The sequence below is a fragment of the Eretmochelys imbricata genome, chromosome 8 (genome assembly GCF_965152235.1).
Source record: "Eretmochelys imbricata isolate rEreImb1 chromosome 8, rEreImb1.hap1, whole genome shotgun sequence".
NCBI lineage: Eukaryota > Metazoa > Chordata > Testudines > Cheloniidae > Eretmochelys > Eretmochelys imbricata.
Window position 1 is genome coordinate 71037158 of NC_135579.1, and position 14170 is coordinate 71051327.

The window sequence follows — 14170 nt, forward strand, 5'->3', positions numbered from 1 at the left end:
GCCAGATTACTGGATATATAGAAAAATCATGATCTGTACTTCTTCCAAAACAGTAACAGAGTTCTCAAAAGAAAAAAACCGAATATAATTCTGTGTTTCAGGTAAGAAAGAAGTGGGTGAGAATGTGCACGTCCCATAATTTAGCATTCCTGAGAACTCAGGTTTGGGATCAACTATGTTCAATTCAGCTTTGGGTTAGTGGAAAGAGGCCTAAAATCCAAGAAGTAAGATGCCTGTCACCTTCATAATTCTATTCCTTTCCCCTTTTTGTAGGTGTAAAGCAACATCATTTGGGATCATTTAAAAATTCATGTTTCCTTGGCATGGAAATGAGTAGTAGGGTGTTTTTGTTTTTAAAGAACTACACATTATAAACTTGTTCTTTAGATATTTGGATAACACCACAAACCTACTGTTTGGCTAAAAAAGTAATGCCGTAGTAGAGACACAAGATGAGGGAGGTAATTTCTTTTGTTGGACCAACTTCTGTTGGTGAGAGACAAGCTTTCGATCTTACACAGAGCTCTTCTTCAGGTACTTACCCAGAGCTCTGTGTAAACTCAAAAGCTTGTCTCTTTCATCAACAAAAGTTGGTCCAATAAAGGATAATATCTCACCCACTTTGTGTCTCTAATATCCTGGGACCAACATGGCTACAACAACACTGCATAAAACAGTTGTATGCAGCGATATGGCTTTATTATCTCAGCAGTGACAAAAGGGATAATATATTATTGAGTAAAAGCTGCAGTCCTATAAATCCCATAAAGCCATTTTTCATCCAAAGGTCTATTGCACCATAATCAATGGGTTCTTCTAAGTCTAGGGTACATTGGGTCATTCTTTTGATAACTGTTTTTAATATCTTAAGTGTTATAAATATATTTCAACAAAAATTCAAAAGTATCCACCATGGGCCAAATCCCACTGAAGTTCAGTGGGACCATTCATAGGAGTCAGGTGAGCAGAATTTGGGCCCTACATACATCCTATCCAGTAGATGACTACATAATGTGGCTGTACACAACTGAAGGTTATGGACTAGTTAGCCTGTTTTGAGACCTGCTTTATTATTTGTCATATGTACATTGCATTACAAAAACTACAATCAAATATAATTAATTAAAAAAAAGAAGCTTATATAGAGTACACCATGGGTTCTGGGACTTTAAGATTTTCAAAACATAGCTGAATTTTAAAGTTTCATTGTGTTCCTATTTTCAGACTAAAAAAGAAAGTTATGAGCATTTGAAAACAGGGAATTATATTAGAAATACCCATTAGATCTGAACAAGCATGAACATGGCCAGGCACTGACTGTAGATCGGATCCTGCACCATGTAGGTCAGAGGCAGTTTTTTGGTTGACATCAATGGGAACAGAAGCCTACAGTAGTCTGGGAATATGTCTGCACAGGAGCTGGAAGGTATAAATTCCAGGTCAAGGAGACATAGCTAAGCTAGCTCTGATTAAGCTAACATGCTAAAAAAAGAAGTATGGCCACTGTGGCATGAGAGCGGCATGGGCTAGTTGCCCTGAGTATGATCCTGTCGAAGACCATACGTATGTATTCAGTGTGGCTAGCTTGTCCTGCTGCTTGTGCTGCCATGATGACGCTTCTGTTTTTTTGAGTGCTAGCTCTATCAGAGACAGCAAGGGTATATCTTCTTGAGCTAGAATTACACCTTCCAGATCCTGTGTAGACATACTCTGTGGCCCTGACCTTGCACTGAGAACCTTGCAGATGGACCCCTGAGCCTGCACTGAGCCTCACTGAAATCCTGAAGTCAACAGGACTCCCAGTGAGCACAGAGATTTGCCTGTGCAGTTCTCCATCTAAATTAGTCATATGAAAATCAGGTCCTCAACTTTTTTTTCTCTACGCAAACAAATCCTCTTTTGTTAAAGATGGAAACATCAACAAAGGTTAGAAAGGAGTGTAATATGAAACAACTGAACACCTAGCATTTATATGTTGCCTTTTTACCTTTCATATGTCAGAAATAATTATCTGCATCATACTATACCGCGTAGAACATCTCCAATAAGTAGCTGATGGAATCTCACTTATAAAAATTATTCTCAATTATTGTGTAGAAAATGATCATGTGTCAATTAGAGAACCTAAAATATTTATAAAACAAAATTAAAAACTTGCTAAAACATCTATTCAGTGTTCATTGTTTCTTTGTATTTACTCTAGAAGCATCTCAAGATAGGAATAATCTTCATTCCTCCAAGATAAATTCCGTCCATTTTAGGATTTTCCAATTCCAACAAGCAGTGCTATTAAAAATGCCAGGTTTCCACATGTATATATTAAAAATAGAACCATTTCATTTTTTATCTAGAAAGGATAAAGACATTAAAAAAGAGCTATTAAAAGAAAATATAAAATTAAATTCTATTTGTACATCAGTTTTAGTAACAGCCCAAGTACATACTAAGCAGCTGTATCAGTTTTCTATCTGTTGATAATTAAATAGAATTGATATAAGTGCAATACACACTTGGCAACACTAGAAGGAATTTAGAGAAGGAGTCACTCTGAAGAAAACTGGGAAAAGAGAAAAGAGCAGAAGCCGTGTGTCTAATTGAAAATGCTTGAGGGTTTTAAATACAGGTAATGAGATTGTAATTATCCAAATTAGAATTTGACCAGGGTACTGGGGTTAGGAACTCGACACTTGCAAAAAGTTTCAGGGGATGTTTGGGATCACATCAGTTTGCCTTTCATCTGAAAGAGAGCACCTCCAGTAACAGTGTCCCCATCTCTCATCACTGTCACTTATTCAGTGCCACTTCACTGCCACCAATTGAAAACTCAACCCAAAGAGAAAAGTTAAGAGGTGAACTGACCACAGTCTAGAAGTACCTACATGGAAAATATTTCCAGTAGTAGAATGCTCTTTAGTCTAGCAGACAAAATATAACAAGATCCAGTGGTTGAAATGTAAAGCTAGACACATTAAGACTGAAAATAAGGCGTAAATTTGTAAGAGTGATTGTACTTAACCAATGGAACAACTTACCAAGTGATGTGAAGGATTCTACATCACTTGAAGTCTTTAAATCAAGATTGAAGGTCTTTTGAAAATATGCACTAAGGGCCTGACGTAGGAGGCTAAACAAGATGATCGTAATTCAGGCCTTAAAAAAAAATACAAATCTATGAATGCATCTTCCTGCAGCACCCTGGGTTTTGTGTGGTGGTTTCCTATTTGAGTATTGACTCAGCTTTACTCCAGTTAACTCAAGAGATCTGACAAAATCACATCCCATAGTGATGCAAAACGTATTTTCAGCAGTATGAAAAATAAAACATTTTACACCTTATTAATGTTTTAAAATGTGTGATATCAACATTACCTTCCTATGTGGATCTTCATATTTCGCTGAAAAATATAACCAAGAAAATTATGAGTCTTCATTTTACTTCTTGCCTTTGCTAAAAGAAAAACATTTCTTCATATGAACTGTGGCTGACCTTTACCTTTCTTTTTCAACCAAGCATTTGCATCAAGCATTATGTACACTAATGCCTCCCAACCTACAAATCCTCCCATAGTTTTGACCATCCATCGGCTGGGAGAGGGGTCAAGCATCTGCAGTCCGAGAAATATGACAGCAACTAAAGAACAACAACACAAAACAACACACACTTGATATAAAACCATTGATCATTCTGGATTTCATTCATAATTTCAATAGACAGTTTCATTTTTTAAAGTGTGATTGTTTGATCTGCAAATACTATTCAGAAGCTCGGAAAGCAGCATTAATAATGGTGATGTAACCCACTAGTAGGTTTGTTTTACAGATCCTCTGTGCCCAATCTATGGAGGATATGAATCAGGTACAGCTCAAGCTGTAGAAACTCCTGCCCCCGCCCCCCATTTAATTCCCTGTGTGTCAGCCAAGATGATATGCCGTGAAAGCAGATAGTTAGCTCCTGACCTCAGTGCTTTGATCCTATGGAGATTGGTGAGGGCTTGGTAAGTGAATGCCACAAGTGGGGTCTCAGTAGCAGGGCACTGCACTTGGAAGAAAGAGAGAAGAGCTGATGGGAGTCTCTTCTTTATTCAGGAAAGCACTTAAGCACTTGCTAAAGACTATCCCTATTCAGGATTTGTACTTAACTTTAAATGCTTGATTGGAACTTAAACATGTGCTTAAGCTTATGTTTGTGCTTAAGCACTTTCCTGAATCAGGGCCGGACAGCAAAGGGGTTGAGGATTCTGTTCTCTTCCTGGCCACCCTTCTTCTTTAATAGGGCAAGAGTAGCAGCACCAGCAGTGGGAGCAGCAGTACCTGGAATCCCCACCGGGCGACATCAGCAGTAGAGAGGACTCCTCTCAGACTGTGTCTGCCAGGCCAACTTGGCACTTTTGGCTTGACAGTTTGGATATGGTGCCATCAGCATTGCTGATGTCAGCAGAAAACAAATGCCGAGTGGCTTGGGAATCAGAACCAGAGCGATGAGGAGAGGAACAAAAATGGAAACTGACCAAAAATAAATGCTGTCTCAGCAAGCCTGCACTCACCACCCTAGTCCATGTGATTGGATGCCTAAAGCACTTGAAGTTATGTTCAAGCCCCCTAAGTGCTCTGGGTGCAGCATGTGGAGCCAGGGCATGGGGAGAAGGATGGGTGCTTCCTGCCACAAGGGCCCCCCGCCACACACAGATAATAATGACTCTTCTATTTCCAGTTCATGGGACTCCCTACCACTCCTGACTCCCAGTAATGGCCTTGTGAGGATGACGTGTACTGGACATCAAGTAACTGAACTATAACTCTGATGAGAACTGTGGTAGCATTTCTCAATTGAATTATTTCATATTTTAGCCAAAACTGACAACTGGAAACTTTCAAAGTTTTTAAATGAAAAATTTTCAGTAGGAAGCAGATACTTTTCACAAAAAAGTAATTTAATCAAAAAACAATTTTTTGTCAAACACAGTTTTGATTAAATTTTTTCAGCCAGTCCTTATCCCAACTCCCAGATCTGCCTCCTCTGAAAAATTGATCAATAAGATGAATAATATTAAAAATGGAATTGTAAACTCAGTTTAATAGTTCTAGTCTGAATATATGGGCATGCCAAAGGGGACTCTGTAGTAGTTATAAGCACATTATTTAAATATTAAAACAACAACTCACCAGCCAGGACCTTTATGATGAAAGCATTTAGAGCATGAAACCAGTTAAAAATAAATCTCCTGTTGGTATAATATAAAAGAACAATATTTAACACATCATTTCTGTGACAGCAGTGTGATGTGGTAAAATTTTACTTCACAAAGAAAAACACAGACAATCAATAACATGCCAGACAAGACTTTTGAAAAACTGAAGAGATAATAAATCCCTCAGGGAAATACTGTAGGTTCTTAAGGGTGTTAGATATCTTTAGATCATTTTTCAACTGAACCCCAGGAAAGAAATGGCAGATGGCTCACATAGGAGGGATTTCCCTGTAGAGAACTGCAAAAGGCACTTCTCATTTAAAAAAAAAAAATTGTTTTTGCAGTCTGTTACTGAATGCTTGTTATGCTGTATACAAGAAGTAACCTTTTCAAGATCCTCTCACCTTCCACTTTTTGCAGTTTCCTTCTGCTGCCCTCCTCATCCTCCAGGATACACTCACGCTCTTTCTCTTTACCTCCCATAGATTGCGCACTTGCCTTTTACAATCTGATTCCAAATTAGAGTTCTTACCTGCTAGGTATTGGTCGAGAATGACCAGGGTCTGATAAATCCATCACAACTTATTTGTTGTGACCCTTAAACTTCCCAAGACTCATTGTTCTCTCAAGTGGATAAAAAAAAATTAACACTGCCCAAATTTCAAGGGTATCTGAATATGGAGTTTTGGTTCTGACTCATCTGTAGTAGAAACATGTATTAGCAAGTGTGGACTGAAAGAGACCTAATGCAATGAAGTGAGATGTCAATTTTTTTGTAAGTGAAAATACAAGACCTGATGAATCTGAGCTATCATTCCAACTTGTGGTTTGAAGTGAATGAGTCAATCAACACAGTTGTCAAAATCTTTTATGGATAAGAAATAAGTTGTTGCAGATCCTAGAACTGAGAAGGCTCACAGAGCTCTTTGCTCTAAATGAAAACTAATATGACCTTGTATCCAAAGGTAGGTACACCGATGACTACTTCAGCTACCACCCATTAGCATTGCTTAAAACAGTGACTTCAAAATCTTGGGTAAGCTGCTTTCCTAACATCTAGAAGCAATCATCAGTCATACAATAGCTTGTTAATTCTGCATGGGTTGGATTTGTCAGAAGGCGGCCATGGGCAGATCATGTGCACCACTTGTTCTAGGGAGAGGCCACTGTAGTAGCAATCTGAGTTTAGGGGTTATGTTGCCATAGCTCTTACCTGGTCATGTAGAAGGGTAAGGGAGAGTCAGACCCACCTTAATCCCCTGCTCATATTGAGACTCTGGCCACATTGGAAGGGGGTGGGGGGCAGGGAGGGCCTTCTGATATTGATCAGCAAGCTGGCATGGAGGAGCAGAAAGGTACACAGAATGGGACAAGCCGCACTCTCCAGACAGTTTGGCGGAGAGGAAGATCATCCTCAAATAGGGGGAAGTATCTTACTGCCACCACACAGACCATGGGTGGAGCAGGGGAGGATTTTTTTAATTGGACTGATTTCCTTTCCCTTCTTTTTAATGTAAAAAGAAGGCTGGTAAGACTTAGTATTTGTTTCTGCTGCTTGGCTTTTAGGGTTATTTTGTTTGTTTACCATGTGCTAAGTCTAGCTTGCCCCCCTTGTTTGCTGGAGGACCTCCAGCTGTATATGAAAAGGGTTGGGTTGTTGCATCTTTAACACAGTCTCTTTTTCTCCAGAATAGTGAATTAGTCGTTGAGTTCTATAGGTCTTCAGAAAACCAAACAATAAGTGTTTTAAACGGTCTCAGTGAAAATCCCTTCCCCTTCCCTCATTGACTCTTGTGATAGCAGCATTCCACTCGTTCTCCATTCAGTCTTCCAGCATAGACTGGATCTGAATTTCTAATAGCAAAAAGTAGCAGAAAACACCCACCAAACCCCAACCATACAAAACCCTGATGTAAGTCACCTTTAAAAGTGAGTGGAAGCCATAGGGACTACACGCCATAGTGACTACACTTCTTTCTATTTTGTTGCAAAGAAGCCCTGCGTAAATCCTAGAAGTGAGCAGGTGGATTCAAAGGACTGTCTCCTCATGCTGTGGCACACTTCTTTGCTCCAACTAACTTCCAACAAATCATCCCCTCATGATCTGGCTTCAGAAATCCTACATACAATATGTGCTCCAATATGATAGACCTACAGAATAACAACCTTGTAAGTCTTTTTTATAAATGACCCAGGTTTAAAAGTCCATTCTGTTGGATCACTTAGATGTATATACCTTTTACTTTGAGGAGAAGGCCGAAAAAAAGCTATCACTGGTTGAAAGAAAGAAAGAATCATGACAATGCATCCGATGACAGCATGGGCTTCTGCATCCTGTGGAAGAGAACAGCACATAGCATTGATGTCTGGGATTTGGTTTCTTCATCGCTGCTTTTAAAGATGTTTCTTGACAGCTTAGGGCTGAATCATGCTCTCAGTTATACCAGAATAAACCTGGAATGACTCCACTGAAGTCAAAGAAGTCACTCCAGATTTATTCTGGTCCAATTGGAAGTAGAATCTGACCCTTAAATTTTACTATAAATCCATCAAAGGGCCAGCGTATAGTAATGAATCTTTAAATTTATTTTTCCTTGCAGAAATCTATAGTTTTAGCTCCACATTATGTAAAGTATTGAAATAAGTTCCATTCTCCCCCACAAAGATGGGGTAATGTAAGTAAGAACAATAATAATCAGAATAACAATCAGAAGGTCTTATCCTAACCCTTTCCCTTCAAACTTTAGGTAATACTGATTATGCTGAGCAGCATTTTTTGTTAAAGAAAAACTGTGTTTTGATAGGAAAAAGTAAAAATAGGGTCATGTGTTACGGTATGTTACGTGGCGAGATAAAAAAACATTACAGACAGGAAGTTAGGTAGGTAGCTATATGGCTCTGATCCTGTAAAGTGATCTGCATGTGCACACCCTTACTCCCACAGCAGTCCCATTGCCATCAGTGGCACTCTGCTCAGCAGTAAGGAGTGACGTAATCCCTTTGCAGGATCAGGACCTGTAATTGCAACATGAATTACACAACCTGGATTCCAGATCTGAAACTTCCCAAGGTTGTGAGAAGTTCTGATTTAGAGTAATTACGTAGATAGCCCCATCACAGATGTGACATTTGGACACAAACTTTCCGAGAGTTTCAGGGATTCAGAGGGTTTGGCTCTAGGCCTCTGATTCAGGCTGATCTCTGACAAGAATAAGGTAAGCAGCTTTCCAGGATAGGGAAAGATGGCATGTATATAGCTGAGATGTGAAACAAACAAGGAGAGATAAGAGGTGACAGAACAGGTAGAGAAATTACTTCATCAGCTACTCAGTACATCATAATGGCAAGAAATAAATAAAGGGGATCACAGAATCATAGGGTTAGAAGGTACTACGAGGGTCATCTGTCTAACCTCCTGCCAAAATGCAGGATGTATTGTGTCTAGAATATGAATGACAAGAGAGATTATATTGCATATGAACAATTTTCTTAAACTAGCAAAAGGGCATAACAATCTAACAGCAGTGGGTTATACACTGGAAGGTCTTTAGTGAAACACTCAGTTCTGTATTTACATTTGAAGGCACCAAAACGAGAAGGAAACGTTTTCTATAATGTGTGAACCAAGAAAGTTGGTGGCGAGAAACTGGGTAAAACTTACACTAGCCCATCCCATTACTGCTACAAAGGCCAGTATGAAAGCAGTTATTGTTTCTGCGACGGTTATCACCATCAGAGACAAATGAATCTAAGTAAAAACAAATTACAGGTTATTAAACTCATCCACAGTATATATTAATGTGTTTGTTGTCTTGTTGCAATAGTACAAGTTGAAGAATTATTATGTTAGTACACAACTGAAAAAGTGCACAGTTTGTTAGATATTGGAAATTTGTAAGATCTTAATATGTATGGTTAGAGACAAAGTTGGTAAAGGTTCACTTAAAGTGATGAAAAATATTATTCTATTTTTGCCTTTGATCATCCATTGATTCATTCAGCTTCACATATATGTGTGTTTTATCTGAACATAGAATCTCTTTCATTTTTTAAGGGCACCACTAGAAGACAGTGTATTGGTTAGTGTTTGACAAGTAGCTACTTTATAAACAGTTTGCAAAATGTCTATCTACAGGTCAATGAATTAACTCTTTATTACCAACATTTGAATTTCTAGAAAACTCTACCATACAGCAGGTCACATGATTAAGTAGCAGAAATGGAATTCTTGCGTTCACCCGCCTATCCCAAAATAGCTGTAACTAAAATACTTCTTATCAAACCAAGGGCTTACATTTAGTTAATTAATAATTTCAGAAATGTACATAAAGCAACAGGAGAGAACTTTGCCTCTGAGGAGGAAGTAAAGATACCAAAAATGGTGAGCTCACTTTCCATTACGAGCAAAGGGGAAAGGAGAAAATAAAATGCTATGCCGTGGAGTATGTTACATTCAAAACTAAGGTCAACATTTTCCCATCAATGGAAGTTGTGGAAGATCAATTCTGAACCTCTGAAAATTGGGTCAGTAATTATGCGGTAGATCCATAGCTGGTGTAAATTGTCGCAGCTCGTTTGATTTCAGTGGAGCTCTGATAATTTTCACCGCTGAAGAACTGCCCCAAGATGTCTAACTTTAGGTACCAAGGGCCCCACGGATTGTACACCCTCATGCTGAAGTCACTGGGACCATCTGGGTTGGAGCTTTCCTGGGTGAGTAAGGGTGGTACCATCTAGGCCCTAATTAGAACATTTTGCTTTAAGTGAGCTCTGTGAAACTGAAAACTGTAGTGTGAGAAACCAAACAGATTAGTCCACCTGGTGAGATCCCCAGCTGCTGGGAGACAGGGAGGAATGGGGTACAGTTCAGCTGCTATGGTACTCTTTGTAAATTTTATATATTCTCTGTCTCCATCTGCTGATAGCACTATGTAACAACAACATCCTTGGTTAGCATATCAGGTTCTGAGGCAATTCAGTCTACTCAGCAAAAAACATAGCTAATGATGCTTCTATACAATGTTCAAATTATCATCTTCATCTCCATGTTCACACCATGTCATACATATGTACCCCAAGCAATGCACTGGGCACCTTTATGGTTTCAAGATGTGTATGGTTTTCTAACCAGAGAAATACTTTTTGACTGCTATGTCAATTGCATGAAAATAAGCATATTTCTGTCCGCACCATTCTCCAAAAAAGGGAAAAATTTGGCTCCAATACACAGTAATATCACATAGAATGGGAGTGTCAAATTCATTATACAAAGAAGGCTGAATTATGTTTAACTGTGCTCCACAGCAAGAGCCTACAAATTTAGGGTGATATATTGGCCTTGATTCATGGCAGATCTCCCACTGATGACAACTGACCATTTGGGTGTGCAATTGCTAAATTTCTATGACAATCATGGTAACTACAAGTGCAAATTAGGCATGAGATGGCATGGCTACCTTTGAAAAATATGGGCTTAAGTGCCATTGTTAAGCTTCAGAAACAACATAAGTTAAATAAATAGGGCAGTTCATGCCTGTCTTAGCTGCCATTTCAGGCTGACTAGAACAGCACTACATTGTTCTGCATTGGGAAGACTATCTTCTCAATCACATGGACTTGGGCTGGGAGTTCCATAGACTCCTTTGAAAAATCCCAGATTATGAACTTATTTTTTTAATGACAGGTTTCAGAGTAACAGCCGTGTTAGTCTGTATTCACAAAAAGAAAAGGAGTACTTGTGGTACCTTAGAGACTAACCAATTTATTTGAGCATAAGCGTTCGTGAGCTACAACTCACTTCATCGGATGCATACTGTGGAAACTGCAGAAGACATTATATACACAGAGACCATGAAACAATACCTCCTCCTCTGCAGTTTCCACAGTATGCATCCGATGAAGTGAGCTGTAGCTCACGAAAGCTTATGCTCAAATAAATTGGTTAGTCTCTAAGGTGCCACAAGTACTCCTTTTATTTTTTTAATGAAAGCTTCCATTCTCAAGAATCTGAATCTACCATGAACATCAAATAAATACATTCAGTGGTCAAGCGTCTGACCAACACCCCTGGTATTAAGAGATCCTCCAGGATAACAGCTTCTTGCGAATCATGTCAAGTAAGTGCATCACTCTGAACACTCCAGGCAGCACAGTCATTGTGTACTAATTTTACTACACAGAGGTCTATTGCATCAAGGAGGATACTTTCAATGAGACTTCCCATAGAACCGCATGACAATCTTTTGATAGCAATACCCTCCATTGAACAGTTGTGAATAGCCATAACTTAGACACATGAAATACAAAAGAATTTATAACAATTCAGCTAATAGCTGTGGTCAAACCACCAAATTAAGGCAATAAATTCAGAGCTTGTTCTTAACTTCCATGTTTGTGATGAGGCATTACAAGTCATGTGGTGTCTAAGATGACCCTTTTAAATTTATCAATAGTGTGGAAATTCAAACAAAGCTTTCGTTAACAATGATTATTTTACAACTTCTTAGATCCAAGTTTGACACCATTGCAGGAAAGGAAGGCAAAGGTGGTTCTAAGCTACCCTGTTATACCTTCTCTGACCCTGAGAGCATATGGGTGCAAAAAAGGTTCCCCAGCAAAAAAAATTAGAGCAGACACAGAGCTGCTAGAGTGCACTGTCATCCAGCTCTACCTCCTCACACTACTGACATGCCTTTTCCTTACCCTGGAATAAACCCTACAAAAAAGAAGAGAGCAAGAGATGTAAACTGGCATTCTTTACATCATGCAAGAACTTTCCTGTGTTGACCTTTCATTTCCTAAAGCGTATTGATCTCATTTTCTCCTTCTTGTTGTTAACCAAAATAATGTCATGCATATGATTGTGACGTTCTGTAGTATTCAACATTGTTTAAATACTCTCTTCAAACATTAGAGCTGGTCAAACTGTTCATAATGAATAATATTTGCTACACATTTAGTCTCTTTGTAGGGTAGTGAATCTTCTACTTTGTTTTGAGTGCTACCAACCCTGATTTTGGTTAATATAGTCATTTTTCATAACCATTTACTGGATATAAAAGTTCCAGATGTTTTTTCTAATAAATGGGATGACCTATGCATTTTGTGAGTGTGTGTGTACACATACTTCCCTTTGATCAGTTATTGTTTAGAAACGGTTTCTCCATTTTCACTGCAAAATCGTAGAAGAAATAGAGAAAACAATCTTATCAGAGTTTTTCTTTTCACTTGTTTGCCCATTGTATCGTTTCATTTTGCCAGTGATGCTGTTATGGTCATTGATAGTTTTTGTTCCATTTATTTACATACCTGAAACCAAATATCTTTGCCAAGGAGACTTTTTCTGATGGCATTCTTCAAATACCTAGCAAATATCATTCCTATACTTCCTGTGGTCATCCAGGCAATCAGCATCAGGGCCCCTTATGAAAAACCAAGACAATGAATAGAGGATATGTTCAAATTCTGAACAGTAATTCCAATCCACTCCTAATTAAAAACAATCAAAATCACACTTTCAGACAGTACTAAGCAAGCAGAAAACAAAGGCAAGTGTATTTGTGTTAGCACTATAATGCTGCACTTCAAGCCTGATCCTACAAGGTGCTGAGCACTCTGGCCACAATCCAGCAAAACACTCAAGAATGTGCTTAATTAGAAGCATGTATGTAATTCCATTGACTTCAGTGAGACTGCCCAAGTGTTTAAAGTACTTTCTTGGATAGAGGCCAGGCTAATCAGGTCTTTCCAGGATCGATCCCTAAAGGATTCTTTCTTTTAGTGTAATTAAGCTAATGTGCTAACATTCTCTCTCTCTCCCTCTCTTTCTTTCAAACTAAATAATAAACACTTGTTTTTAATTGCTAAGAGGGAAGTCCTACATTTCTGTTTCTTCAAGCAATAACATAACAGTATTATTAAGGCTGTTAGAGAGAGGTGTGTAACAGAACAAACTTTATGTTAAATGTTAATAATATTCCTTTAACACTGAAACTCTCATACTAGGGACTGCCTACACAAACAATTAGACTGCAGAAAGCTGTGGTTTGACTCTAGCCGTCACTAACCTGCTACAGTGTAACTTTGTGTTCTTTGGGGATGGATGTTAAAAATTCGTTAGAGCACTTTGATCTAGTATTCTTTGAAACAGGACTAAATCAAAGCGCATAGGCAGACTGTTAGTTCACATCAGCAGCATGCATACAAACAGTTACACTGCAGCAGGCTAGTGCAGCCAGTGTCTCACCCCAGCTTGGAGTAAATGAAATGTTTGCGTAGACAAGCCCTAGGTCAGAGGCAGATAAAAATGAGGCTTTACAAATTGTCAAAAACTCTAGTTCCTTCAGGCTGCATTTGTAGCCAAATGGCTTATTTTGCAAAGGTGGAAACACAGTTCGTCTCCAGAAGTCAGGGACTGGTATAAAACTTATCAAAAATTGCAGCCCTTGAAAAACTCATACAAATAATGGCAAGAACTCAAAAAGTTGCAGGATTGATGCACTTTCTTTTCGTTACAGACATCGCTATGCAATTGTATTTTATATACAAGTCTTTACTCCTGGGGGAATTCTGCGCCACTGTGCAGAATTTTGCAGAAATTAACGTGCACGCAGAATTTCCTTTCCCCCACAGAAATGGGCTGCAGTGCTGCTGGCTGCCACTAGGGGCCACTGGATCCAGCAGAGCCCAGCTCACACATAGAAGAACTGCTGGGGGGAAGGAGAGGGAGCTCGAGCAGTGGTTCCCAAACTTTAACAACCTGTGAATCCCTTTCACGAAAATGTCAAGTCTCGTGAACCTCCTCCTAAAAATGAATATTTCCTGGGATTTTCTCCTTTACCTGAGTATAAATTATAAAAGCAATGATCTTGGAAATATAAAATTTGTTTTTATGACATGCTTATGACACTATTTATTATTAATCATTTATCATTACAGTATTTTTATTACATTATGAAAATGGCAACACTCTTCCAAGATCT

The 14170-nt window shown here is 38.7% G+C and overlaps 1 protein-coding gene across 1 annotated transcript in view; it reads right to left on the reverse strand.

Annotated features, from left to right (window-relative positions):
- Positions 1-1067: 1067 nt before the first annotated feature.
- Positions 1068-14170, reverse strand: part of LOC144268885 (putative ferric-chelate reductase 1) — a 47111-nt gene continuing 34008 nt past the window's right edge. Inside the window, exons 10-17 of the mRNA XM_077824177.1 lie at positions 12498-12610; positions 8851-8937; positions 7426-7523; positions 5722-5724; positions 5164-5222; positions 3488-3631; positions 3370-3395; positions 1068-2347 (exon numbers count right to left, since the gene is read on the reverse strand). Coding sequence (XP_077680303.1) covers positions 2258-2347; positions 3370-3395; positions 3488-3631; positions 5164-5222; positions 5722-5724; positions 7426-7523; positions 8851-8937; positions 12498-12610 — 620 coding nt within the window. The 3' untranslated portion in view covers positions 1068-2257. The remainder of the gene's footprint in view (positions 2348-3369; positions 3396-3487; positions 3632-5163; positions 5223-5721; positions 5725-7425; positions 7524-8850; positions 8938-12497; positions 12611-14170) is intronic.